Below are 26290 nucleotides of genomic sequence, written 5' to 3'. Positions count from 1 at the left end.
AGAATGGATGCTGGTGCTACACCATCTTGATGCAGACCAGGTGGATGTCAGCCCTGGCCACAGCTATGCATAATCTAGGATGCTAGCTCTGCCCCGTCCTGTTAGCCTCACTCTTTGTTACAACTCAGAACATGTAGATAAAGAAGAAAAACATTCTGCTATCCAACTTCATCCCTTCCAGGGGTTGACTTCTAGAACCCATTTCAGATACACCATCACAGCAAGCTATAGTGCACTTTCTGAAGCTCTTCCTACATAAGGTCATTCCCTTGAATCTGTCAGTGATCAGATGATGGTACTGTCATCGACACATTGCAGGTTAAACTACTGTGCTTTTTGAAATAACTTACACATGTCATTTCCCACAGTACCAATATGAACATGTATAAGGCCAAATATCCTTAGGAAAGATTCTAATGTTGTAAATGGATGATTAAACCGCATATATGTTGATAAGCCATAATTTGGGAGTAAGCTCTGAGGCTTTAGTTGCATTCTCATAACGAAAACAAAACACTGGAAGTATAAGGCTTTCCCAGATGGAAAACTATTGTTTATTAGAAAACATTGACAATTATAATTTTTATGTTATCACATCTCTATTTCTAATGCATTTTCCTAATATTCATTACAGGGAGATAGAATTATTCTTCTTAAAAGAGTTGATCAAAACTGGTATGAAGGTAAAATTCCAGGAACCAACAGACAAGGCATCTTCCCTGTTTCCTATGTAGAAGTCATCAAGAAGAATACAACCAAAGGTGCTGAGGATTACCCTGACCCTCCAATACCCCACAGCTATTCTAGTGATAGAATCCACAGCTTAAGTTCAAATAAGGTAAGAAAACATTCTAGCATATTAAGTATAATATTTGGGAGCTCAGAGTAACATACTTGGTACATGATTTTAGGACATTAGATTACAACATCATATCTATGGCAAAGCAAAAGATTTACATGCTATGTTTCTAAGTGCCAGGTCAAATCAATATAATTTAATTTTTCCTATGGGTGCTGGCATAAAGGTTGAGCTACATAAAGGGAAACTACATAAAGAATCTACTATCTTAAGAGAAGCATTTTCTTTTAAAGGGCTAAGGCTAGGCATTTTATTTATTCTACTTTTCTTTGAAGACTGGGTTGCTGAGCAATTACTCTCAATCCTTTATCATTGGATAATGGAACAGTCTGGTACTTTCCAATTTTGTTTGATCGGTTATAAAATTTTCCAGAATCTTCTTTAGTACATTTACTTCACTAGCAGAGCTCAGCATTTAGAGCAACATCCTTCCTTCAGTAGTTCCTACTGCTAGAAAGAAAAGAATCTTCATCCATGTATTTGTCTTATCCACCATTTAGTCATCTTAAAAGAACTACCAGATAAATTTCAAAGCGACTGTACTTTCAAATAAAAGTTTATAAGAAAGAATAAGTGTGTATCTACAAAGGCTTATTTAAAATATAAGAAATTCTTACATGATGTCATAATATTGGCAATGTAATATTTTAGATCACAGTGTTTAATCTTTGCTGAGAATATGATTTAAACGTATTTTCAGTTTCCTAAGTTTTCTCTTAGAATACCAGATTTTACATTTTATAAATCGAGAAATGTACAAATTTCACTAATAACTAATTAGTGTTTTATTCTCACTGCTGGGGAAAAATACGTTGAAAAGCTTACGTTCATAAATTTTGAAAAATATTTAATGGTTTTACCAACTGGTAATGTATACTATGATGTCATTGGCTAAATGAAGGGAACTTCTCAGTAGTTTTGAACTGAATCATTTTCAGAAAAAGAACTGTAATGTACTTTTAAACCATGATGCCCAAAATATACTAAACGTTAAATATCCTATTTTCTGACTGATATTTATAAATAGAGGAGGGAATTCATTGTGATTTATGAATCACTCTTGGACATACTCAAATCACATTTCTTGACATACTATCTTTATTTTAGGAGAGACTCAAATGTAAGTTGATATTATTTCTGATATTTCTGCCTTTAATATAGTAGAATCCAATTCTAATGCTTTTGGAAGAAAAGATAATTATATGATGTTTGTATTATAGGTATAGTTTTGTGATATTGGTATCTTGGGATACTTAATTTAACTTTCAGTAGAAGCAAGTCCACGGTAAGGCTAAGCACTTTGAACCCATTAACATGTATATTCGTGACTGTGGCGGTCATGGAGCTGGAGTAGTAGTAGCAGCAGGTAGTAATGGGACAGCAGTAGCCATGACGATAATGGAATTTACAGACCTTTCCTCCTCAGCCACATAATGTTCCTAGCACTAAAGGTGCTATGTAGCCTTTAGTCTTGAATCTTCTGTAAGGATGCTCACAGGTGTTTTGTGACATTTAATCTCATTTATCCCACCCCATGGTGACACGGCATCACATTTCTGTTTTTAAAAACTCTAAATAAATTCTATGAAAGCCCCATTCCTATCATAGGACAGAAGTCAAAAGTTAAGTGGAGAGTGCACTGTGCACTGATCCATACTAAGGACCAAGAGTGCTGAGTGCACCAGTGACGTGTCAGCCTAAACAGTCAACCAGCAAGTGCAATCTTTCTTGAAGATTTTTTCTTTCCAAACCCAAATCATCGACCTGGAAAGAATCAAAGTAAAATGTCTTCCACCAGCCTCTCTCAAGGCCTTCATATATGTAGCATTCTTCCTAGTCCAAAAACAATACATAAATGTATTAGAATGTTTCTAGGCAACACTTCTAGAACAACTTTTAATGAATTTACATAAAAAATTCTGTTTTGTTCAATGTATCCAAAATATAGCGATAATATTGATATACAGAAGTATTTTTTTACTTCAGGAGATTAAGCTTCATAAATTAGACCTCCACTAGATTATATAAAATGTCCAGCTTTTGAAAAAAATAATGGAAGTCCTAGCAGAAGTTTATTCCTGTTCGCATCATATGCTCCCTTTCTATGTCAACAGTTACTTTGGATTTTTTAAAACTTTGAAATAGTAGTTATGTAAGTTCAGTCTCGTTTTGATCATGGGTTTCTGTTCTTAAAAAATATCTCTCAGAACTTATTCATTTAGAAATGTGTTAACATATAATGATGTAAAAATATTTTATGCCGTTTGTTATAATCACCTCACAAACCCAAGTGAGAAAATGATGAAGGTTCAAAAGATTTGGCACAGGAAGAAAGAACACTAAACAGATTCTGGGAATAAAAAAGTTTCATTATTGGTTTTCATTAACATTATTTCAGAGTCATTTACATTAAATCAATATCTGGAAACCTGCTTTGAAAGAAGTAGTCTATTAAATTAAATCTCTAAAGATTTTGCTGTCTGTTCTTATAATCTCTATGACAGCTTTATCTTGTCATTTGACGTTTAATAGACCTTTTCCAAATACTAGTATAAAGTATTCAGATAAATCTTTAATTAACATACTAATTATTTTATGTATTTAAATTCAAAAACTATAAGCAAATATAGACCATAGCATAAAATATTTTTTATATTCACCATCATACCTTTCTGCATTTCTCTGTCTCTGTGTTTTAATGCATTATTATTATTTTCATGTTTTTTTAACTTCATATATCCTGCTCGTTTCTAAGTTGGCTTCCAGCGAACCAGTCCCCCCTCCCTTGCACAAAGCTTCATGTGGCCCAGATAAAGGAGCTCTCCAGGGAATCACCCCGGGGTGGCTGTCCCTGACAGCCAAGTGTCCACTGGTAAAGCCTTTGGCCCCAACACTACCTCCTTTTCTGGACAACTTCTTGGACGAATTAGAGAAGCTTGGTGCTTTAGTTTTACCTGCTGACGAAGCCAAACCAAATACCCCAGAGGAGATCACCCTTGAAATTAAGGAGGACCCCTCTGTTGTCCTCCCATTGCCGCCAGCATCTGCACCTGCCAAGCCACCCTCCTCGCTGCTACCTCTCCCCCGCTTGGGTGCGACCTCAGCTGCAGCCCAGCCCCCTGAGGCAGCGCCACTTCAGGATTCCAGAAAGACACCTCAAAACCATTTTGCAGACCTGACAACGAGAAAGGGTTCTGCAGGCCCTGAAAAAGTACCTGAGGTCCTAGGTGATAAGTTCGTGACCTCTGCACACACTAGTGTGGGTCCCTTGCCCCAAACCCTCCCCGTCATTGGAGAAGAAGATGAGGAAATCTATGAGGGGGTCATGGCAGGTATCCGAAGAGGGCCAGAATCTCAAGAACCAGATGCCTTGTGGTGTGGCCACGATGGCACAGAGGTGACACCACTCCTGCACATAGAGGAGGAAGAAGAGAGGAAAGCTGACTGCTTAAAATTTCCAATAGCAATGCCCACAGACCCTAGGAGCCCTAAGGAAGACAGCAATGCAGCAAAACCCAGTGAAGAGGTACTCTAATTTTGCCTAATTCCTGAAGAACTAACCAGTCTTACTACGGTTAGCTAGTACAGTTAACCATATTAATAAACATCAATTTTGACACTGTCTTGGAAGGTTTCCATGCAAGAAACACAGCACTATATGAGGTAGGGGTGGAGGGATGGATAGAAACACACCAAATTTTAACAAGATGATGTAAATATGTGATATTATTCCATTATTTATTTATTACTATAAATCCATATTTAAAGATTTTTGTAATTTAAAGTCTTTCTAATTTTAATATTCATAATAATAGCTAATAGTTGAGCTCTTATGGAGTGTCAGGCAGCTTTCTAAGAATGCTACATCTTTACTTTTCAAAGCTCAGTAGGATGGGTTATATTATTATTCCCACTTTCGGGATGAGGAAATTGCTACACAGAGAGATTAGTTCACCTCCAGGGTGAGAAAACTATACACCATATCTTTGTAGCAGTAGCAGTTTGAAAAAGAAGGGAAGAAAGAAAGAGAAAGAGAAAAAAAAGAAAACAAAAAAGAAAAATATACTGCAGTTCCCTTTCCACTCTTTCTGAAGAGGTAATTGCTTTAAGTTGGTGACGACCTAAGAGTTGAGTCCTACATATTCACCTTACAAACAAAGAACCTTGGGCAATAATTTTAATCAGTTAAGAGGGAAATGCTCTAAATCTTTAGCTTGTAAGCTTCTCTCTTTCAAAAAAGACAAAAACAAAACTTGATGTCTCAAATATTTAATCTGCGAATTAAAAAGCAAATATGATTACTGGCAAATATTGAAATTATGGAACAAAATTCATGATTCATATTATGCCACTAAGCAAGTCACTTTCCCCCATGGCTCCTCTATTTAGAAATCTTTAAAAATGAAAATCAATTTTAAAACCCCATAATTTCCAATTAAGGTCTTACCAATAACAAATGTAGAGGCATTTGGTCTATATGGGGTATTCTTGGGATTAAATAATGGTGAGTGCCCATTAGGCCACCGGACACCCACAAAACCCTGAGTCCTGGCTGTCCCCTAACCAGGTGAGAAAATGTCATCTGGACAAAGAAGGGAGCCATGTCTGCCTTCGTATAAAATAAACACACTGCTTAGTAATACAGATCATTCATTCATTTCAGTAAGTCAAACAGATTTCTAAGTCAATTACTTAAATAACTAATTTCCCCTTCAATTTAATCAAGTTTAAGATGTGGTTAGACATGTGGCTTGGTTCCCAGGAACTGCTACTGCCGGCTGCAGGCAGCACCCACAGCGTGGTGCTCAGGGGGTGAGTTTCACAGCCAGTTCCCACCATGCACGCATACGCACAGACAGAGGTCGTAACTTCCCTAACTTTGCAGCAAACTGACTATAAATTGTGATCTACTTCACAAGCAAGTTACAAAGAGTCATTGCAGGGTTTTACGCTTTCTTCCTCAGTGTTTAGAAGGACCCATCCCACAAATTACGTTATACAAATTGTAGATTATGGGGGTTCTTATCTCCAGCCGCTCATATCAGAAAAAAAGTGAAACTGATCATACCCATTGGGAATTTTGAATCAAATGCAGAAGAAAAAGTTAGTGCTTTCAAAGCAAGAACTTGTCATAAATGTCACACGCCCCAGGGTATTTGGTAACTTTAAAATTATTTAGGTGCGGGGGGTATTCTCTAAAAAGCATGTGACCTCATGCTGGACACAAGCATAATTGCACCTTGTCTTTCCTCAATATTTAAGCCATCTTCACTTTCTTCGGGAGATAGAACATCTACATCCTTTCCCAGCTGTCTGCTTTCCTCCCTTCCCTCTCATTCCTCCTTGGCCACTGCCTCTGACCTGGTCCCCACACTTTCTCAGCCTACCCAGCCCTACTCATCTCCGCTCCTCCCTAAATACTCTTATCAACAGGAGATAAGCTCACCAAAATTGAAGGTAACTGCATCTTGAGTGTGGTTTATTGCATGTCTTTTAATGAACTTAATTAATTAGATGTACGTCTTTAGATTGGTGCCATCTTACAAGATCTAAAAAGTCATTCGATATTGGTTGCTAACTTTTAACATCATTAGCATGGCCTCTGTCCAAAAATGTGAAAGATATATTTGCATAGCAGCTAGACTTAGATTGAGGAGAAGAACAAACTAAACTTCATACAAGAATAAAAAGTGATTATTAGATTTTTTTTTTTTAAGTTGAGGGTCAACAGGAGAACCATCCCATTCAAAGGTGTCAGCTTTGTGCCTGTCACCCTCTGTCACTTCTTAGTGGGCTCATTGCCTCCCAAGTTCCCCGACCAATCAGCAGTTTCAGCAGAGCCTAAGGGCTGGATGATCTTTGGCACTGTCTTGAGCGTTGTTCTTCCACAAAATTGAAGTAAATTAATGAGGATGTGGAAAGGAGGCTTCTTTTGTAGCAGTTAACAAAGCATCCATCTCTGAGACTTGATGGCTGGCTGGCAGCTCTGCTGGTATTTAACTCCCCCTTAGGATACCATGATAAAAGATTTTTAACAAAGTTAATGACTGGCCTTGGAAAGAGATGCAATGACAACCACAGCATGAAATTAATCCATCTCAGAAAAGTTTTACTTCTATGTCCAGAATGATCCTGAAACCTTTTCCTTTAGACAAAAGGACTTCAAATAATGACTCAACCTCACACTCAATCTTCTCCACCTGAAATGAGAGCCTCTGCACATAAGTCAAAAAACAATACAAAATGAAGGCTCTGGTAGAGTCATGTTTTTGAACTAGGAAGCACCAACACCTGAGAAACGCCATTTATGCAATCTTCCAAACCCCCATCACCAAATCTATCCACCAAAATAGTCCATCTACGTGAATTTTATCTTACGAAGAAAAGGAATCTTTGAAAAAAATGTAGTATATTTTAAAGACATATTGCTCTTTGCCCTCTGAGGTTTTTATCTTAGCTGGCAGGAAATAATTAGGAAATTTTTAAAATAATAATAATTCTTTAGAAAATGTCTGAGTCTAAGAATTTGCCTTTTTTTCTCTCTCTGTGGTTCTATTTTAAGGCCAAAATATTTATTCCTTGCCTTTCCCTAACTTGTTCTTCAGCCTTTAAGCTCAGTCAATAAGTGGGCAAGTAACTGGAGAATCGGCCTTCTCAAATGTAGAGAGATGGAACACACCACTGTAGTGTCAAGGACAAAACCAGAACTTCAACAGGTTGATTCTCCTGCAAGAACCAAGCTCCTCTCATACATTCTGTATGTTTCAGTTGTTCCCAGAATGGTATGAGAGAATGGAGATATTCACAGTAACCATGTTTTAAAAGAATACTTTAATAACCACATCAAATAACCAACTCCAGAAAAATGAAGTTTTTTCTCTTTTTTATCTCATATTTGAGAGCAAATGTTCATTTTAATCCCCCACTTTTTCTGAAAAACTTATAAATCTATTTTTTACTCATAGAAAGAATATAAGTTGACTGAAGTTATGCTTGTAAGTATACATACAAATTGAATCAACTACAAATTTTAGGCCATTATTATAGTTTAATCCACATCTGACACAGTAACAAATTGATGTGAATCCTTTAAGGAGGCTTCCTATTTCTCTCATTTCAAGAATGTTAGAAATTTTGCTCATTACAAAGAAGGAAAGAACCTAGCACTAAAAGCAAAGAGAAAACAAAATTTTAATAATGTTTTAATAGACATAGTATAGTATGCATGAAATCATTACAACAATGGTTATCAGCCATTGTTTTACTTAACTCATGTTAATTTAATGCAATTTTGTTCTTTTAAAGTATTTTCTGAGATAATGTAAGTCTGTCATATGCAATCCAAAATCTTCCATGGAAGTAAAAGTTACCACGACTTTATAGATGACGGAAGACTGAAATGTACATACAAATTATGAGTTTGATATATAAATCAGAATCCAATATTTTCTCTAGTCTTTGAGCATCTTTTAATGGACACGAACCCGTGTCCCCTGCATCGGCAGGCAGACTCTCAACCACTGTGCCACCAGGGAAGCCCTAAATATTGGTTTTTCATAATACAAATTATTATAATCCTCAGCTTTGCTGTAAGCTGAGCTTCCAATTCCATCTAAGCATATTCTGTAAAAGAGTCTTGCAGCAATGTGGACTCAAGCTGCAGTGGAAGCACTTTGTGAACAGAGAGAAAGACTCTTTCTTGGGTTTCTTCCAAGAAACTCAGTTATTATGGTCCCAAAAGGAAGTCTCCTCACCCTAAAGCCATCCCACTGGAAGGTAATCCCCTTGAGCAGTTTCCAACATGAAATTAAGCCCTGATTCTTCCTAATATGTTCAAATGATCTTTCCAGTTGTTTATCCACATCATTCCAACAGCTACTTTTTTTTCTCTATGAGTCTTGATGTTTATAGAACCCTTGTATTAGTCAAGATTGGGGCAGCTGCAGTGCCAGAAGACTCAAAATAATTAGAGCTTAAACAAGGTAGAAATATATATTTCTTATGCATAAATGTAGGGTATCCAGGGTTGGTATGTGGCTATACAGTCATCAGGGATCCCAGGAGATTCCATTTTATTTTGGCATATCACCATGCTCAATGAAAAGCTTCCACTGTATGGTCCAAAGTGGCTGCAGCAGCTCCAGCAGTCCCTTTCTCATTCCAGACAGCAGGAAGGAAAAAAGGGGAGGGAAGCTTATATCTTCTTCCTTGAAGGGCATTTTCCAGAAACCGCACATATCCCATCTGTCAGAACTTACCACATAAGCACATCTAGATACAAGGAAGTTTGGAAAATAGACCTTATTAAGAATGGCCGTATGCCTGCCTAACATTTGGGATTCTGTTACTGGGATGACAAAGAAGAGAATGGATATTGGAGAACATGAAGCATTCTCTGCCACAAGCCTTAAAGAAAAATGCCTGATGCATTTCATCCCCAGAGACTGAAGATATGAGGTCAATCATTACTAATTATTATGAACTTTTTCCTAAATGAGAGTTGAGAAAAGCACATGCTTTTATTTAAAAGTCCGTTAGTCCTGCTAAAGTTCCCATAAGCCAAATCAAATACCAGAGAGTACATTACTAGGTCTTGTCCATGAATGGACAGAAAATAAAACATAACACACAAGAAAGGTTAGTTTACTCACTGTCATATTAAAAATCTTACTTTGAAAGAACACCAAAATAGTCACAAGGTGCTTGGAGTTAGAACAATATTCTGTATTTAATTAAACAGTATTTCACAACTTCCCCCAGAAAAGCCTTTTTTTTTTTGGCCATGCTGCAAGGCTTGTGGGATCTTAGTTCCCCAACCAGGGTCTGAACTTGGGCCTTCGGCAGTGAAAGCGCAGAGTCCTAACCACTGGACCGCCGGGGAATTCCCCATATTTTCTTTGTATGTGTTTTATTAGAAAATTTACCTGTGACAAATGATTGACACTGTCTATGAAATTTGATGGATATGAAGCAAAATTTCCCTGGCTCTTACCTTGCATCTATTCAAATAAACACAAAGAAAACAGGTCAGATCTGAGGGTATCTTGAAACCAATTGTTAAGCATTCTATTAAAGACATAAATTTTCTTGTAAGTGTTCTTAGCCATCTACACTGCATTCAAACATCTTCCCTATACCAACTTCCCTCTATAAATCTCTCTCTGCTCTGCCTGTGAGTTCCCTAGTAAAGCAGCGACTGATGCCTGTGCTGTGAAAACTCTGGGCTGCCAGAAGAGCTGTCTGCAGACTGTTAACCCTTCCTGCTCTGCTCTCATTCGGGAGTTTGGCATGCTGTGTGTGCATGGAAAAAAAAAACAGGAAAGCTCCTCTGAAGGCTGGGTAATGAAGATGAGAACTAATTAACTTCTTACGGCTTTTCCAGGCTGATTTAAAAAGTCATCTACTTGTCTTGGGTAAGCCTCCGCGTAGCCCAGTGATGTCCTGGAGATCCTGCAGTTCACCAGTCAGAGGGCTCAGCGGTTCCCACAGGGTAGGATCAGACGCCCCACCTTGAGCCAGGCACCCTGGCCACCCTTCCGCCGTCAGTAGGCTGGCTCTTCCTTAGTTGTCATTGCTGTGCTTTGCCAATGAAGTAGGGCTGGAGGTACCCTTGAAAGGAAATGACCTTTCTGATGATGATGAGCAGCTATGAAGTCAGATCCACACGAAAATCCTGTCCTGGGTCTCTGGGCAATGAGCTTCTCCTTTATGTGCGTGCGTAAGCTTTCCAAAAGCGACAAAGACATGCCCCAATTCTCCTCTGTACAAATAAGGGTGTGGTATATGTTGTCTTCCACATCCATCTCGTGTAAATCACTGCTTTCCCATCACTATTTCTAGTGCAAAGAATAAAGCTGCTGCCAATCATATACTGAACTCACACCCTTCCAGGGATGCTTGCTTCTGTGTCGTTCAGTTTATGTGGATTTCTTTTAACCCATGGCCCTTGTTGTAAAGTATCTTGTTGCTCTGCTGACATGTGCCGCATTTACTCCATGACCCTTTCAAGCCAACTCTGCTTCTCTGGACTCCAGGGGCTCCCAGTCTCTTGACAGCTCTGATTGAACTTAAAGGTCAGATTACTTTCCCTTTGACTACTTAGTTCTATGGCATCAACAGCCCTGGAAAATGAATGGATTCTCATTGGTACCATTAACACTGAGGACGGCAGCCGAGGAGTTTGAGAATTTTCATCTCTGCCTGCATCGGTTCTTTCCCATTTCTATTTTGATGGACCCTGGTTTAATCTTACATGCTCCATTACATGATTATGGTTCTGCAAGCTTTTAAGGACTTGATGACAGATTTCCTTTTCCGTTTTTAAGGAATGTAGATACTTCTCTGTATTTAGGCCATTTTTGTGCTTTTCGCCTTGCCTAATAAGACCTGATTTTGTTTCTGAGGCAGAGATTTGTGTTGCCATAGAGAATGAGGAATGTTGATTGGGAGAGATTCTCACAGAAGGGCTTTCCAGAGCCAAAAAAGAAAACTTTTCCAAAATTAATATGGCCCATCCATAAATTCCCATGGGTCAATGAGATGGTATGCTTTGGGTCACCATAAGTTTTTTTCTTTGTCAGATTTTTACATTATGTACTTATATGTTCTATTATATGTGTTTGTGTGGAACACAAATATTCTATACTCTAGATTTAGGCAAAGTTGTGTTTTCACAATTTAAAAAATAATTTAAATATTTAAAATAATTGTATAAGGTAAGAAAGAAAAATACGCCTAGAAACATAAACATGGTACTGTTTGTTATTAAGAGAATTTCATCTAATTCTGGTTGGCAAGTACCGCACCTAACATTTTCTGGGAAAAAAAAATAGGAACTCTAGAACTGCTAATAGCTCTTTCAAAGATTTTCCCACATTAGTATTTAAAGTAATGGTCAATCCTTACCTAAGAATTACCTAATAGTAGATATAGCTAATCCTCCAGATGCCTCTGCAGAAGCACAGGTAAGAAGGTAGGTTTAGGATAGACTGTGCCTTACTATCTCAGCTAGAAAAGTATATATTTTACTGATACCTAAGGTTCTAGGATATTTCAAACCAACTTTCTTATGAGCAGTGGCTTGTGATTGGTTCTGGCTTTGAAAATTAGCATGTGTTTAAAACCTGTCTCATTTGTATCTGCTTTTGACAACACTAAAAAATAGCTACACTAGAAGAGATAAAAAAAGATTGTTGCACTGCCAAGGAAAAAGCTAAATATTTAGGATTCTATAAAAACAGCATGTTTCATTGGGTTTTCTAATTTTTATTGTGCTCTTAAGACTCATTAAGGAAATATAAATATGACATAATTCTCACTTAAAATTTCCAGCACAGTGACTACAATCTGTTAACTTCAAAATCATCTTTTTAAACTCACAGCTCATATGAGCTTCTTGAATGTCACTCATGTATCTTCTATATTTATCACAAAACCGCTAAGAAGTTATGAGTAATAGAAATGCCTGAGCAGATAGTGAAAATACAAATGAACACAGACCAGAAATACTGGTGGCTAAAGACTGATCCTTTCTCAAGAATTTAAAACGTGGGATAGGAAGAACATGGTCAGAAAAACAGATGAATATCTATTCCACATCGCTCTGTGGTCTTTAAAATATCCTTTCAAAATGAATCCAGGCTGAAGCAACTTGGTGAGAGCTGTCCAAAGGCAAAACAACTTTTAACATGTTGCTGCCATTACTCACCATTAGGTGGCAAAAGAGTGCAGATACCTCACAGGTCTTTGCCCCAGGGTTTGTGCCCAGTTGTAAGGAGGGGGAAAGGCAAAAGACAACCTTCTACGACAATTTGTTTGGGTATCCATACAGAACATAAACACTTGCCTAAAGGAAAAAAATTAAGGTGTTGATTTTAAAAAGCCTGCGCTATCTATTCCATCTTAGTAAGCTTTTATGCAATAAAGAGTGAGAGTCAGAATTGTAGTTCTGTTCCTTCATCTTGCTTACTTGTGATATTAAGAAATTATCTTTGGGTTTTGGTTTACTGATTTGAAAAATGAAGTTTAATTATTGTTTTAAAATTAATTGTTTTTACATGACTGAGACACTTGGGAATTAACCAATGCCAGTTGTCATAGCGCTCTGACAACTGAATGAGTATCAGAGGAAATATATCTGTGGAAACGTGGATTCCTTTATGGATTCCCTGAGGGGGACAAGATCTAAACCATCAACTTGTCCACCTCCTTGATTTTAGAGATAAGGAAGCTGAGGTGCATATCCAAGGTCATATAGTTAGTCATCGCCAACACTGGAAAGACACAAACATGCCCTCATAAGTATCTGTGCTGCTTATTCCTCTATTGACCAAAGACTATTTTTTAATATAAATTTATTTTATTTATTTATTTATTTATTTTTGGCTGCGTTGGGTCTTCGTTGCTGCGCACGGGCTTTCTCTAGTTGCGGCAAGTGGGGGCTACTCTTCCTTGTGGTGCACAGGCTTCTCATTGCAGTGGCTTCTCTTGTTGCAGAGCACGGGCTCTAGGCGCGCGGGCTTCAGTAGTTGTGGCACGTGGGCTCAGTAGTTGTGGCTCGCATGCTCTAGAGCGCAGGCTCAGTAGTTGTGGCACACGGGCTTAGTTGCTCCGTAGCATGTGGGATCTTCCCGGACCAGGGATCAAACCCATGTCCCCTGCATTGGCAGGTGGATTCTTAACCACTGCGCCATTAGGGAAGTCCCAAAAGACTTTTAAAATAAATTATTTCAGTTGCTGTAACTGGTCATCTTTCCTTAAAACTGCCTCCTAGCTATCCATATTCACATGGAGATGATTCCTATCAAAAGCAACCTCAGAAAAGTTCTAAAAATCACCATTATAATAGATACACAACTTCTCTGCTAATAAAAGCTGTGATAAATCCTAGCCTCAGTATGTGAACAGTATAGGAAACCAGTGATTCAGAAAAAACAAAACAGTGGGGGTGGATCCTTTTAAAGGATATGAAGGAAGTATTGAGAAAGATGAGTAAAAACAAGGATGTTACTGGCTGACACACCCAGGAACACAAGTTCTTAAGACTTAGAGGCCTGTAGAATTAAGGAAGCCACATACTTTTGGCAATAGCCCAATTTTCATAATTGCCACAGAGATGGTTCATTGAAATGATTTATGAGATGAGTTGAATTAAAGGAATTAAACCAGGGGAATTGTAATCACAGTAACGGAAAGGTGCTATACGGGTTTTATAAGTAGATTGTTTTACGTTAATGAACAGTTTAATCCTGAAAGTTGCATTCACATTTTAACGTAAGGGAGCAATGAAATTAGACCAGCCAGTTTTACCAAGCACTGGATGCCGTGATATCAAAGTGAAACTTCTAGTCAACTCAAAAATATTAGAATGGCTTAAATATGTGGAAATAGGCATACCATTTTTAGAGCACAATGAAATGTATTTTACAAAAGATTTTCTCTGAAGACAAGAACAAGTAATATTTCCTTATTTATAACTTTGTCGTGCACCGTAAACTGCGCTATGATTGTTTTTGCGAGAGAACCGTTGCTATCTTGGTATGTGATTCAAAACATGGCATTTTCGATTTACTTAATTGCATTTTTAAATATAGTGTGTTTGAGTAACTAACACCAGCATTTTTAATATCGTGCGGCTTCAATGCATAATCTTTGGCCTGAAATTTTACTCCTGGAAATGTGTCCTAAGAGATAGTTCAAAACAAGAAAATAGTTCTGTGTATGAAAATTGTATGGTATTGTTATTTATGATAGTGAAAAAGGCGAGATCAATCTGAACTTCAAAAACAAAAGAGAGAGAGAAATGGTTAAGACAGCCAAAAAAGATATAGACAGATATGTGAGGGAATAATATTCTGCAGTGATTTAAAATGAAAAGGAAGACTGAGAAAAGGAGACTGGAAATAATTACAAAATATTAATAGCAATTGATATATACAAATCTTATTTCTGCATAAAACATATATATATAAGATATATATGACATACATCATATATATATGACTGGATGAGAACTTGTAGAAAGGTAATAGGATATAGGCTTATGAATGACTTATTTTACCTCTTCATACATTTAAACTGATTTCAATAATATGTTGAATTAAATGACCTTAAAAATGGCTGGAAAATGGTTTAGTCTTAATCATTCTTAAAATAGTATATGTTATAATTCTAATAATAGATACATTGTTAGTTATTTTATGTTGATTTATAGGGTATTATACTCTTAAGTCATACATGTGTCTGATAATTTTTATCCACTCTTTAATCTTATGCTTATATATTCCATGCACAGACTGTTGAGTGAAATTTCTAAGAATACTGTTCGTAAACATTTCCAATTACTATTAACTGAAAGCTTAAAGTTTTAGTAGTAAGCACCTAGTCTACTATGCTAGATAGACAGCTTGGATGGGAAGGGAGTGGATAAAGAACGCAGGAAGGGAGCAGATTGTAGACTCGAAGACTCAGAGGAGCCCCAGAGTCCCCCTCCGTTCTTGGACCAATGGGGTTTCTATGGACAGTCTGCAGGGGGAATTCCCAGCCTCTCAGTAATCCATTCCTAACTCCGGGATCCAGGAATTAGCCCTGAGGTCTAAAGACATGGATCTAAAAACGAATGCAGTCATCAATAAAGAATCACTTACAATTGCCATGCAATTTGCCATGCAAACTCTGGTTTATCTCATTTTACCATGCAGCCATCATTTAGAAGAGAATGCTTTTGAAGTGTGTTATGAATGAAATGAAATTCTTTTTTTCCCCCTTAAAAGGTAACGTTTAGGTAGTCGGTATAAACTACATTGTGTTTACATATTCAAGAAATGTGTGAACTTTCATTCATTGCAATTTTTATGTGGATATATGGGATGCAAAGGCTTGTCATTTCCAATATTATAAGTATCTATTACAGATACTGGTCTTGATGCTTAGTTTAAAAAGAAAGGAAACTCTTTTGAGAGTTCAGTGCACTGGGAATTTCTACCAATATTTCTCTTCTAAGGTAAAATGTTACATGTTACCTGGATATTGTTTGTTACATGCTATTTCATACTCTCTGTTTTCTCTTTTTAAAAATGCATGTGTTTCCTCCACATTGAGAACAGAGAGTGTAACTTCAAATGTAGCATGACATGTCTGCCTCTTGACATGTTTATCTGTACTGTATGTGAAAATGTTGTCTGTGAAGGAAAAGTATATTAGAATGAATGTGGATACTTTGCTGTTAGACTAAATGTGGTTTATTCTTTGCTTGTTTGAGAAAACGCTGAAGAATAAGGTTGTATGAAGGTGTCCAGACTTCCCAGTCTAGTGGTTTGGTGTCTATGTTCTTGCCATGTTCCTGGCCTTTGAAAAATCAATGGGACTAAACCCTGACTCTTCCTTAAAGCTTGAGCAGACAAGATTGCAGATATGTTCAAAACATTTGAACCTTGGTTATTTCGATTTAATTTAAAGCACCTTTCAAAATATTTTAATTATTAATCCAGCAGAAACCCTTTATTTGGTTTTTTTTCCTTCCTCTTGGTTTTTTACAACAGGAAATATTAAATGTCAAGAAAAGTGCCATGCCATTATCCAAATTATCTTTTAATTAGTACCAGTTTAAGCATTGATTACATTGAAAATCATTTCATTTCAGCCACAGCGTCCTGTGTTTACTCATGAAAACATTCAAGGTGGGGGGGAACCGTAAGTATTCTTCTTATCTTCTAAATTCGAGACTAACCTTGACCCACAAGATGGACCACTGATGTACCATAAGCGAGGATGGTACAACTTTGCAAGTGAAAGAGATCAGAGTAACTAACATGAGATGACATCTCCCAGATTAAGAGAAATTGCAATAGTCTCCATCTTTCACAACAGAGAACAGAAGCTAATTTAAGAAAAAAAAATCCGTGATTTTGCGGAGAAGACTTTGATTTATGCACTAAGAAAAAAACCTTCCAATGCTGCAGTGATTCCTAAGATTCATGAATCTGTCCCCCGCTCTGTTCTACTCACCACGTAGATTCTAGTAACTACAGCCTTAAAGATACACTGAAAATGTTCTAACATTGTTTTTACACATATTTGAAGAGCAGGAGAATGTCAAAGTAGACCTACAGTGATAAGTTAGTAGCATAATTCCAAAGTTCCATTCTTTTGGAAATGGCAGTATTAAAACATGCACTGTCATTCAGTTACACGATGTGCACTACCCAGAGGACCAGGAAAATGCCTTTTCACACTTTATTTCAAATCCCCTCTCCTTTCTAAGTCGAATCAATCTGAAGGTATCACACATTGTCTTTTAGGGTCTCTTTCTGCCCCATTTTGCCCATGAGAGATATTCAGAGGTTATCCACTTCCTGTTGGCTGTTGCCTACTCTGAGTGCAGAGCTAGACCCTGGGAAGGAACATTTACAGGACTAAACCATGTCAGGCTGACTTGAGCACACACAGTGTGCCTCCTGCCCACTGTCCAAGCTCTGCTCCCCTGGAGCAGAGCAAACCAGGGGGGCCTGGTGTGTGGCCTGGTGACCTCACTCCTCACAGACCTGGTGCTCAGCTAAAAGCATGCTCCTCGGAAACCATCTCTAACCTGAAACTGGCTCTCACGGAGTACAGCCAGAAAGGTTTTATTTGTTAAGGAAAACACTATGAAAAAATAGCTTGGAGGTACAAATAATTTAAAATTTCATTTACTTGGAAAAATGTTAAATATTACTTGTAACTCGAAAGGTTTGTTTTGTTTCCTTATTTACACAAATGATGAAGGGATCACATCACAAAAAATAAATCCCAAGGCTGCTTAGGTTTACTGCATTATCAACACATTATATCAGCAGCTTTTAATGAATTTATGAATTAAGATGTAGGTGATGTCACACTGTTTCATGTCATGAAGTTAATGCTTCCTCGTGTTTATGAGCTCACAGGTGGAAAAAGGCATTTTCAGTGTCCTGCTTTGAACATAAAACATTCTTTATTAAATTTCTATTTGATCACAATGCCAATTAGATGGGTATCACTTAATCTCTTTCATTTAAGAAATAGGTTTTGAGTGAAAATAGGAACATAATGTTATAATGTCACTGCAATTCAGAAGTATGGTAAAATATGTTATAGAAGAAGTTGCAAGTTATAGAGAGAGCTTCAAGTTCGGTTGGGCATTTTCTATTTAAAAGACAGATTTCTTTTTGAGGCATCCTAACCCCACCACCATCATTCATCTCACCAACACATCTTTCAAAACAGCATTTTTTATTGTAATTCGACTGCATTTCCTGTCGTGCAATACTGATTTTGAAAGCCAGCAGAGGCAGGAGGATTTCCGGAAGGTTTGTTTATGTTTCCATGAAACTTCCAATTTTTTTTTTTTTTTTTTTGGTGGTCTAATTAAACCAGAATGGTAAGTAAACTCTGATAAGCACAGTGGCTTTCATCATATCAAAGTGAAGGAGTTCGTGCCAATTTTTTTTTTTTTTTATCTCTTGGGACCTTGAGATTCTTCAAGCAGCTGGGGTTTGTGGCCTTAAATAGGCCTGTCTCTGTGAGTGGCTGGAGATGTGCCTGGGGTGAAGGCTGAAGCCTGAGAAGCTCAGAGAATCAGTGTTTCCCAAAGTGAGAGATGCAATGTATATCCGTGGAATTAACAGCCCAGGAATGCCTATCTCCCTCAAATGTGAGATTGTAAAAGGGAATATGGTGAAATTAACTTTCCCCAGGGATAGACAAGAGATACCATTCCTTCACCTGAACATCCTCAAATCAAACAGCAGAATAATTTGCTCCAACCAGGGTTGGCCCATGCAAACATCCAAATTAAGGAATGTCGGTATTCAAGACCTTCCTGTCTGTTTCCACACGGCTCTGGGATTCAGGCTACCTTTCTTTGTCCTTCCCCACAATCAGAGAATCCTTTTTCCATAGAAGACCTCAGAAGCTCAAGTGGTTAAAAAGGTTTACTAGGAGGACAAAATATTAACAGGGGAAGAAATCTCTAATGTTGGAATTTCAGGCTTTGCTCTCAGGCCAGGGAAGATAATGTTTCTAGGAGAGGCTGTTAGGCACCATATCTTATCAGCTCTTTCCCCAATACACCCTCCCCCAATCCAACTTTATCCAGACCCCCCAATGTGAAAAGTTCAAGGACAGGGAGAGAAGCCAATGAAGCCGAGGCCCCAGTTTATCACATGATGTTTGAGTCCAGGTGACATGATAGAATAGTTTTGTTCTACCAAAGTATGATTTTCTGACTGAATGAAGTAATCAAAATAAATCATTCTTGTTCCTGAGCAGTATCCAATATTATCAACCTTTTAAAGTTGGCTTGAAAAAATTCACAGTGCCCTGAAATGTGGTTCTTATTTTCTTACATTGGCAGAATTACATTAACTGTTATGAAGAACGGCAGAAACAAATTCACTAACTTTTAAAAAAAATTCCCCTCACATACTGATAATATTTTAGTGGTAATATGAAGCTTTCATGTTCACTGCATATCAAATGCTTCCTGACCCCGAGCTGCTAGAACTTGTGTCTTTCCAAAATGCCAGTCCATATGAATATGCATGCTATTTTATTACCAAAAATTCAATGTCTGAGTTTGCTACTGATCAATGTCAACAAAATATGTGTTCTCAAAGAATTCAGACAGAGAAAGTGGCAGCATTCTATCAGTAATTCTTTTTTATATGATTATTTTGAGAGTTTTTACATTGAACACAATTTATCTGAGACCCATTTAAAAAGGAACGTATGTCCCTAACCTACTGTTTGAGATCACCACTTACACTGATGCAAACTATGAAACTAAACTGCTTTAAAGAACTCCTCCTGGTAAAAAACAAAAAAAACAAAGAACACTTCTCTGTTATAGTAATTCCCATACAGTGATTTAGAAGTTGTATCTGAGACATTTTGTGCATGTCAATTTAAAATCTTTTGAAAATTCCACTTGCAAGCTGCAATTACTTGCTTCTGATTATGGCTAATTAAAACTGTAATTCCTTCTTGTTTTTATATAGCTGAATAATGCACATATCACTTCTTTTATATTCTGTACTATCATTTAATGTCCAAATGATAGCTATCCATGACTGGACAATTGAAATGCAGGTCCAATTTATAAATGTTTTAATCCAACTATGGATATTAGAATCTTCCATAAATTTTCCTCATTATGAGTTTTGAAATGCTATTAGAGTGGTCTAATTCCCATGAAAGCCTAACTACTTCTACTTACTTTACATGCTTACCAAAGACTTATACTACCTAATTAATATGTTAATAAGAATAGAAATGTTAAAAGTAAAATAAATATTATACTCTCTTCTGTAGTTTCACAGAGGCATAAAGATTTTGTTTAACACGTCCATTTGTCCTGTTTAAGGTTTCAGGCTCTGTATAACTATACTCCTAGGAATGAAGACGAGCTGGAGCTCAGAGAAAGTGATGTCATTGACGTGATGGAAAAATGTGATGATGGATGGTTTGTGGGTATGTGTACGTTGCCCATTTTGTAATTTGCTTATGTTTGCTCCCTTGCACGGTTGGATGCGATAGTCAAGCTTTCTTTGATTTCATGATGCCTTTGATCTTTCACACATCCATATGCACTATGTAATCCCAAGGCAATTACTTTTTTTTTTTTTTTGCGGTACGCGGGCCTCTCACTGTTGTGGCCTCTCCCGTCGCGGAGGACAGGCTCCGGACACGCAGGCTCAGCGGCCATGGTTCACGGGCCCAGCCGCTCCACGGCATGTGGGATCCTCCCGGATCGGGGCACGAACCCGTGTCCCCTGAATCGGCAGGCGGACTCTCAACCACTGCACCACCAGGGAAGCCCGGCAATTGCATTTTTAATATAGTTTAGTGTTTACTGCTTCAGGTATACGTGATTTTCTGCTGGTTTTATTTCCAGTTCAACTGAGAGAAGAAAATTTCTTTAAATAGCACCAACCAGGAAAGACTGAGATCTAAGAACAAAAACAACGAAACTGCTCCCTAGATGCAAAATACCAATACCCTTGTTGAGTGGTAAATGTTAGTCGTCAGCAGTGAGGATCTAATTTGAGAAAACAAGATGAAATGAACAACTCACCCATGACTAGGTCTGCTGTAGGTGCCCTAAAACACCAGTGATTCACCTTCGCTTTAATGTGTGGTCCAAGTAGAAGTTCCATTCTCACCACTTAAAAAACAATCCCATTCTTACCGTCTTAAAAGAAAACTAGAGGTTTTCTGAGAAAAATTTTGTAGACAAGAGTATCATATCCTAAGTCACAGAGGAAAGAGGTAAAGAGGAATCAGAGGCATAGGAGGATGGAGGAGACAAAAGGTGAGGGAATAAGGGCTTTCTGTAGACAGCCCAACAGTGGGGAAATATAAGAGCAAAGGCCACATTTGCAGCCACAAGCCTCTGCCTCTGTTTATATTAATCCCCCATTTAGAAGAAGGTAAAATGGCTTACCTACACAGGGATAAAGAAAATCAGCCATCAAACCAGGACAGTAAATGCAAAAGGGAAGGGAAGTGTAGAGACCCTGTTCGCTCTACGTGAGCTGGAAATCATAAGGAAGAATTTAGTGCACCAGCTCTTCCAAGCAGTTTCAAAGAAATCATGTTATTCTAATCCAAAGGCGATCATAATGATGGTCGCTTATGCATTTGGTTTTATTCCTCATATTAGAAACATGCCCAGTGATAGAACCCCCGCCCACTAGTAGTGGTCTATCTTTCTTTTCTTTAGTGACTTGGTAAATAGTTCAAATTTTCTATATTTTATGAAGGACCCTGGCAGCGCTATTTGTAAATGAATGCTGTGGTGCTCAGCGTGATCTTGTATGAGATAATAGAACTGGAGAGTGATGGCAGCCCCAGTAGAGCCTTCACGTTACACTGTGCTGAGGAGCTGTGACAGACGTCCTGCTCCCAGAACCAAGCCTTGCTGTGGTGCTTTTCCATCCTACCTTATCACGTGGCCAGCCTTATCCTGAGAAGATTGGATATGAAAATGTCACTTCCCAGCTGCGTTTCCTATTCCACTCCTCAGTCCTGTCTAGCAGCCTCAGTGATGGAGCCTCATCAGACTTGAGTATCATTGTACTTAAAAGCCCACCTCTGGGCTTCCCTGGTGGCGCAGTGGTTGAGAGTCCGCCTGCCGATGCAGGGGACACGGGTTCGTGCCCCGGTCCGGGAGGATCCCACATGCCGCGGAGCGGCTGGGCCCGTGAGCCATGGCCGCTGAGCCTGCGCGTCCGAAGCCTGTACTCCGCAACGGGAGAGGCCGCAACAGTGAGAGGCCCGCGTACCGCAGAAAAAAAAAAAAGCCCACCTCCTCAGCAAGACTGTCTCTCCCCTCAGACTGAAAGGCTGAGCTTTTCTGTTCAGCCCGGTGTGATGGAAGCACAGCATTTAAGCTCAAGAGGCAACAGAGGCATCAGGCAAAACAGATAAAACTGCTTACTTTGTCTTCCTATCCCTTCAAGTGAGTTTTCTCTCTTTTCCAAACCCTGAGGGCTTGCTCTCTTAGTGAGTTTTCAAGCCCACAGAGATGAACTGACATTTCATGGCTGTTACCCCTCTTTCATGTATCACTTCTATTTTCAGGAACCTCAAGAAGAACCAAATTCTTTGGTACTTTTCCCGGGAACTATGTCAAGAGGCTGTGAATCACTCTCCCCATTATTTATGCTGCATTTCAGCACCACATCTGCATAACCTTGCCTGAAAGATCTCCACAGGCCTCCTGCTGTTATGCCTTCTGGTTTCCAATAGAAGTCACCCACCATCACCATCTCCATCTGCCACCAAACCACCAGCAATGGAACTGCCGCTGCGGTGGGGAGATTGGAGGATTTGCTTCCATGTGAAAGTGCATATTCCTGCCGTCTGCTCTAAACTTTGAAAAGTCAATATGCAGCAGCAGAAAGAAAATCATTACACTTAATAACGGTTGAGTAGTTGAGGCAAAAAAGTAAGTGTCTCAAGGAGGCTCTCTTGTCCACTCTGAAAGATGTTCTCCCCTCAGGCAACCAGAAGCTTGTTTATTACTACTTGCTGGGGTTTGCATTTTCACCTTCTTAGCTTGGCAGTATATTTTCCTTTCACGAGTTTGCCTAGTGTCCTGGTTTACACGATACGACAACTGTACTTCAGCTATTGTTTGCCTGCACTTATATGTTGTAATATGCACAGTGATTCCAGAATCTAAAGCGAGAGTAGGAAAGTTAATTCGAATGAGTGTGATTTTGTTGAATTGAATGTGAGTTTCAAATAGGAGTCTTCTGCAGGATTTTTTTTTTTTTTGTACTTTTTAGAAGTGCAAACAATAAGTGAATAAGAGCCTTTGGTAATAATCAGGAGAATATAAGAGGTTTAGCTAGATTACAGAAAACGATTGTGTTGTAAAGTTGCATTGCTATTTTATATTAAAATGTAATAATCAGCATCATGAACAATGAGCTCTTAGTGTTTTATTTATCTGATAAAAGTTAAATAAAAGCAGTGTTAGTGAGAGGTGCAAAGAATCATTCTAACATAGACACTTGAAAGCATCTGTAAGCAATATTCATAGGTAAGATTTCACTGTGTGTACACATACACATTTGAGATTGTATGAGAACAGACAATCCATAAGATATGTTGTACATTTATGGAAATGTAAAAGAATCTCACATATTATTTTATAGAAATAGAGTACTTCAGAAGTATCACAAGTATTAAGGCTGGTTTTAGTAAGGATTATGATTAGTACAATTATTTTTACTATGATAATTATTTTTCTTCTCTGGAACTCAGAATCCTGGCTACATTTGAGGACAGGGATATGTTGAGCCTGATTTTCCTAGTGTGTGTAAAATATTTCCTCAGAATACATTAGGCACTTTTTAGAAGCAATGTTAAATCATTCAGGTTAAATTTTCTGCCCTGCAGTAGAAACCTTGAAGATGATATTGGGACCTGAAAGATTTAATGTGCTTAACAGTGCCTGAATTACACCCCGAGAACTAGCTTTGTATTTCTTATGACTTTGCATAAGAACTATTCATATTTGGATCCTGAGCACCATATAGACAAAACTTTTTATGGCATTTCTTCTGTGAACAGTGGTTGATCTTTTCACAATGCATGTAGACTCTAGAATTTTGTACAGATGTTTGCTCATTTTTTGTATGGACTATTTAGTTGTTGAGAAAACAGGGGAATTTCCTAATTTGGTCTTTATCCTTCCTTTAAACTAAGCTAAAACACTTTCAACAGATTACCCTTTACATCTCCCACAAATCATCATTATGCCTTGACAGTGCAATTCTGTAAGACAGCACTTCTGCAAAAGTTTATGAACATAAAACATCTTAGCAGCCAAACTGAAATGTATATAACTACCGATTAGAGAGGAATTTCATTAAAAAGAAGGTAAAGAAACATCTTTGATTAGCCTTGATTACTACCTTGATTACTGTCAAGTTCACAGCCAGCTTTATATTTTAAAGGCTTTGGGTTTGAAATTAGGTCAACTGCATGCAGCTTTGCTGATAAATGAATAATTACCTTTGATGCCATTTATGGGAAAAAATTCAATATCTGTTGCCTGTCATATTTAAGAAAAATTAATGTTTCTATTCTCTGTATCTGATTTTAAAAGGAAAAATATTCATACTTAGCTTTTAGGTAATTGACTTTGAATTCTTACAAGCAAAGGTCATTGTGTTTTTCTTGAATAGACATCTAATAAATTTTGCTTGGAAGCATACTTCAGTTTTTCTTCTTGACATTTATCCTTACATGAATTGTGTATTTTATCCCAATCTGTTAGATAAACCTCAGAGGAAATGCATTTGCTCTGTGTTCTCTTGACACGCAAATGGAGAAAAGATGCATTTGCATAAGCTCAGAGAAGAAATATTTTTTAAACCCATCACCAAAGCTCATTTGCTAAATACTCCTTGGCTAAACATTGCTCTTCAGCTAAAACAACACATTTTAAAATATTTCTCCCTCAAAGATAGCTATTTTTCTAAGAAGAATTTAGTTACAAGAAGTTGTAAGCACTTTCCAAATTCACCTTTCTTCAGTTGCCCTAAAAAGCTTTATCACCATTGGCATGGCAGACACTGTTAACACTCACAAGATCTCAATGAATCTCAAACTATGCATTGCCATTGGGTGTCATCCCTTTATCTTACATAGATAGTAAGTAACTAGCTCTTCTAGTTGGATCCTTTCTAATAAAGCGTAGTCCTCTCTGCTCTATGTGCTTCAGCCCTCTTCCATATCTATCACTCAGGTATTCAGAAACACGTACGTTCCTCTGTTGGCAATTCAGTTATCAACAATGTCTTATCATGTTGCTTCATCCTAATACCCACCCTGATCCCCTCTGTTCCACTGGATAGTTTCCACTATGTATTAGCTTTCCACAAAAACATGTTCCCTTTGTAGAAAGAATATGACCCATATTATTCTTTCGTTCCTGTTTTCATGAGAACATTTATGGGTAATTTAACTAGGTGAATCTGAATCTGATCAAATGAAGGATGCTGTTGGTATACTCAGAGGTTGCTTGTCATTACTCTCTCCAAGAGAATCTGTTGCCAAGTGTTCGGCACGCTAGAAATATAAATCTGGGATTTTAAAACCACATGCATCAAAATCTGGATTCCCTTGTCCCACCTGAGAATTTATCATCTGCTCCTCTGTAGAGTCTGCTGAGATGCAGCAGAAACTTTGTCAAAGCCCCGGGCTCAAGAATCCCTAAACAGCTTTTCATTGTGCCTAGACTTCTGTCACAGCCAGCCAGGCACTGCTGTAGGTTCCAGAACAGCTACAGCCACAGTTCGACCCTCCTGCCGTGCTTCCTCACTGTGAATGCCAGGATTCTGGGTAGAATGGATTTATTTTTGCTGCAAAAATTGATGCTTAGTGACCTGTTTTACTTGATTTTATGTCAATGCACGATCATCAATACACACCAAAAATTCCTTAGTGCATCTCATTTGTGCCACTGATGGCCACCTTGGTAGGTGGAGTTGGATCCATCGTTGTGAATCCAATACAACGATCCCCGTAAAGCACCGTCTCTACTCACCAGCCCCAATCTGCTGTGGACTCACATCTGTCCACTAACTGGCCAGCCAGGTCAGCAGAAGGGCAGCAGGAAGGGACCCTCATTATTTTATGTGCCAAATTTTAATCCCCGCTTTAGAGGGATTACTACAAACAGGCATGTCCATTTCTTATTTGACAGGAAGCAGAAAGAACCTGTGTGAGTAACTATTTCCATCATGGTCCACTGCTTGATCTCTGTGCGTAGGTGGTCACTTTGCGTGGCTTGATAATTTCTTCCCAGTGCTTTCCAGATTGCAGCCACAAATTGATCAAATAGAATAAGCACTCGGTCAGCTTCTAAAAGCCTGTTTATTTAAAGGTTGAATTATTTCA

The 26290-nt window shown here is 38.1% G+C and overlaps 1 protein-coding gene across 4 annotated transcripts in view; it reads left to right on the top strand.

Moving 5' to 3' along the window:
• The window catches only part of SORBS2 (sorbin and SH3 domain containing 2), a 205853-nt gene extending 181251 nt beyond the window's left edge, over nt 1-24602 (top strand). For 3 of the 4 annotated variants that reach the window (XM_024760020.1, XM_024760016.1, XM_024760018.1), the window contains 4 exons: nt 635-838; nt 16500-16549; nt 20238-20344; nt 22457-24602. In XM_024760020.1, coding sequence (XP_024615788.1) covers nt 635-838; nt 16500-16549; nt 20238-20344; nt 22457-22518 — 423 coding nt within the window. In that variant the 3' untranslated portion in view covers nt 22519-24602. The remainder of the gene's footprint in view (nt 1-634; nt 839-16499; nt 16550-20237; nt 20345-22456) is intronic. The other variant, XM_024760019.1, reaches the window with a different exon arrangement.
• The last annotated feature ends 1688 nt before the right edge of the window (nt 24603-26290 follow it).

This window comes from Neophocaena asiaeorientalis, unplaced genomic scaffold (genome assembly GCF_003031525.2).
Source record: "Neophocaena asiaeorientalis asiaeorientalis breed wild unplaced genomic scaffold, Neophocaena_asiaeorientalis_V1.1 scaffold521, whole genome shotgun sequence".
NCBI lineage: Eukaryota > Metazoa > Chordata > Mammalia > Artiodactyla > Phocoenidae > Neophocaena > Neophocaena asiaeorientalis.
The sequence above is the reverse complement of the archived record's forward strand: the minus strand, read 5'-3'. Positions and strand labels throughout refer to the sequence as shown.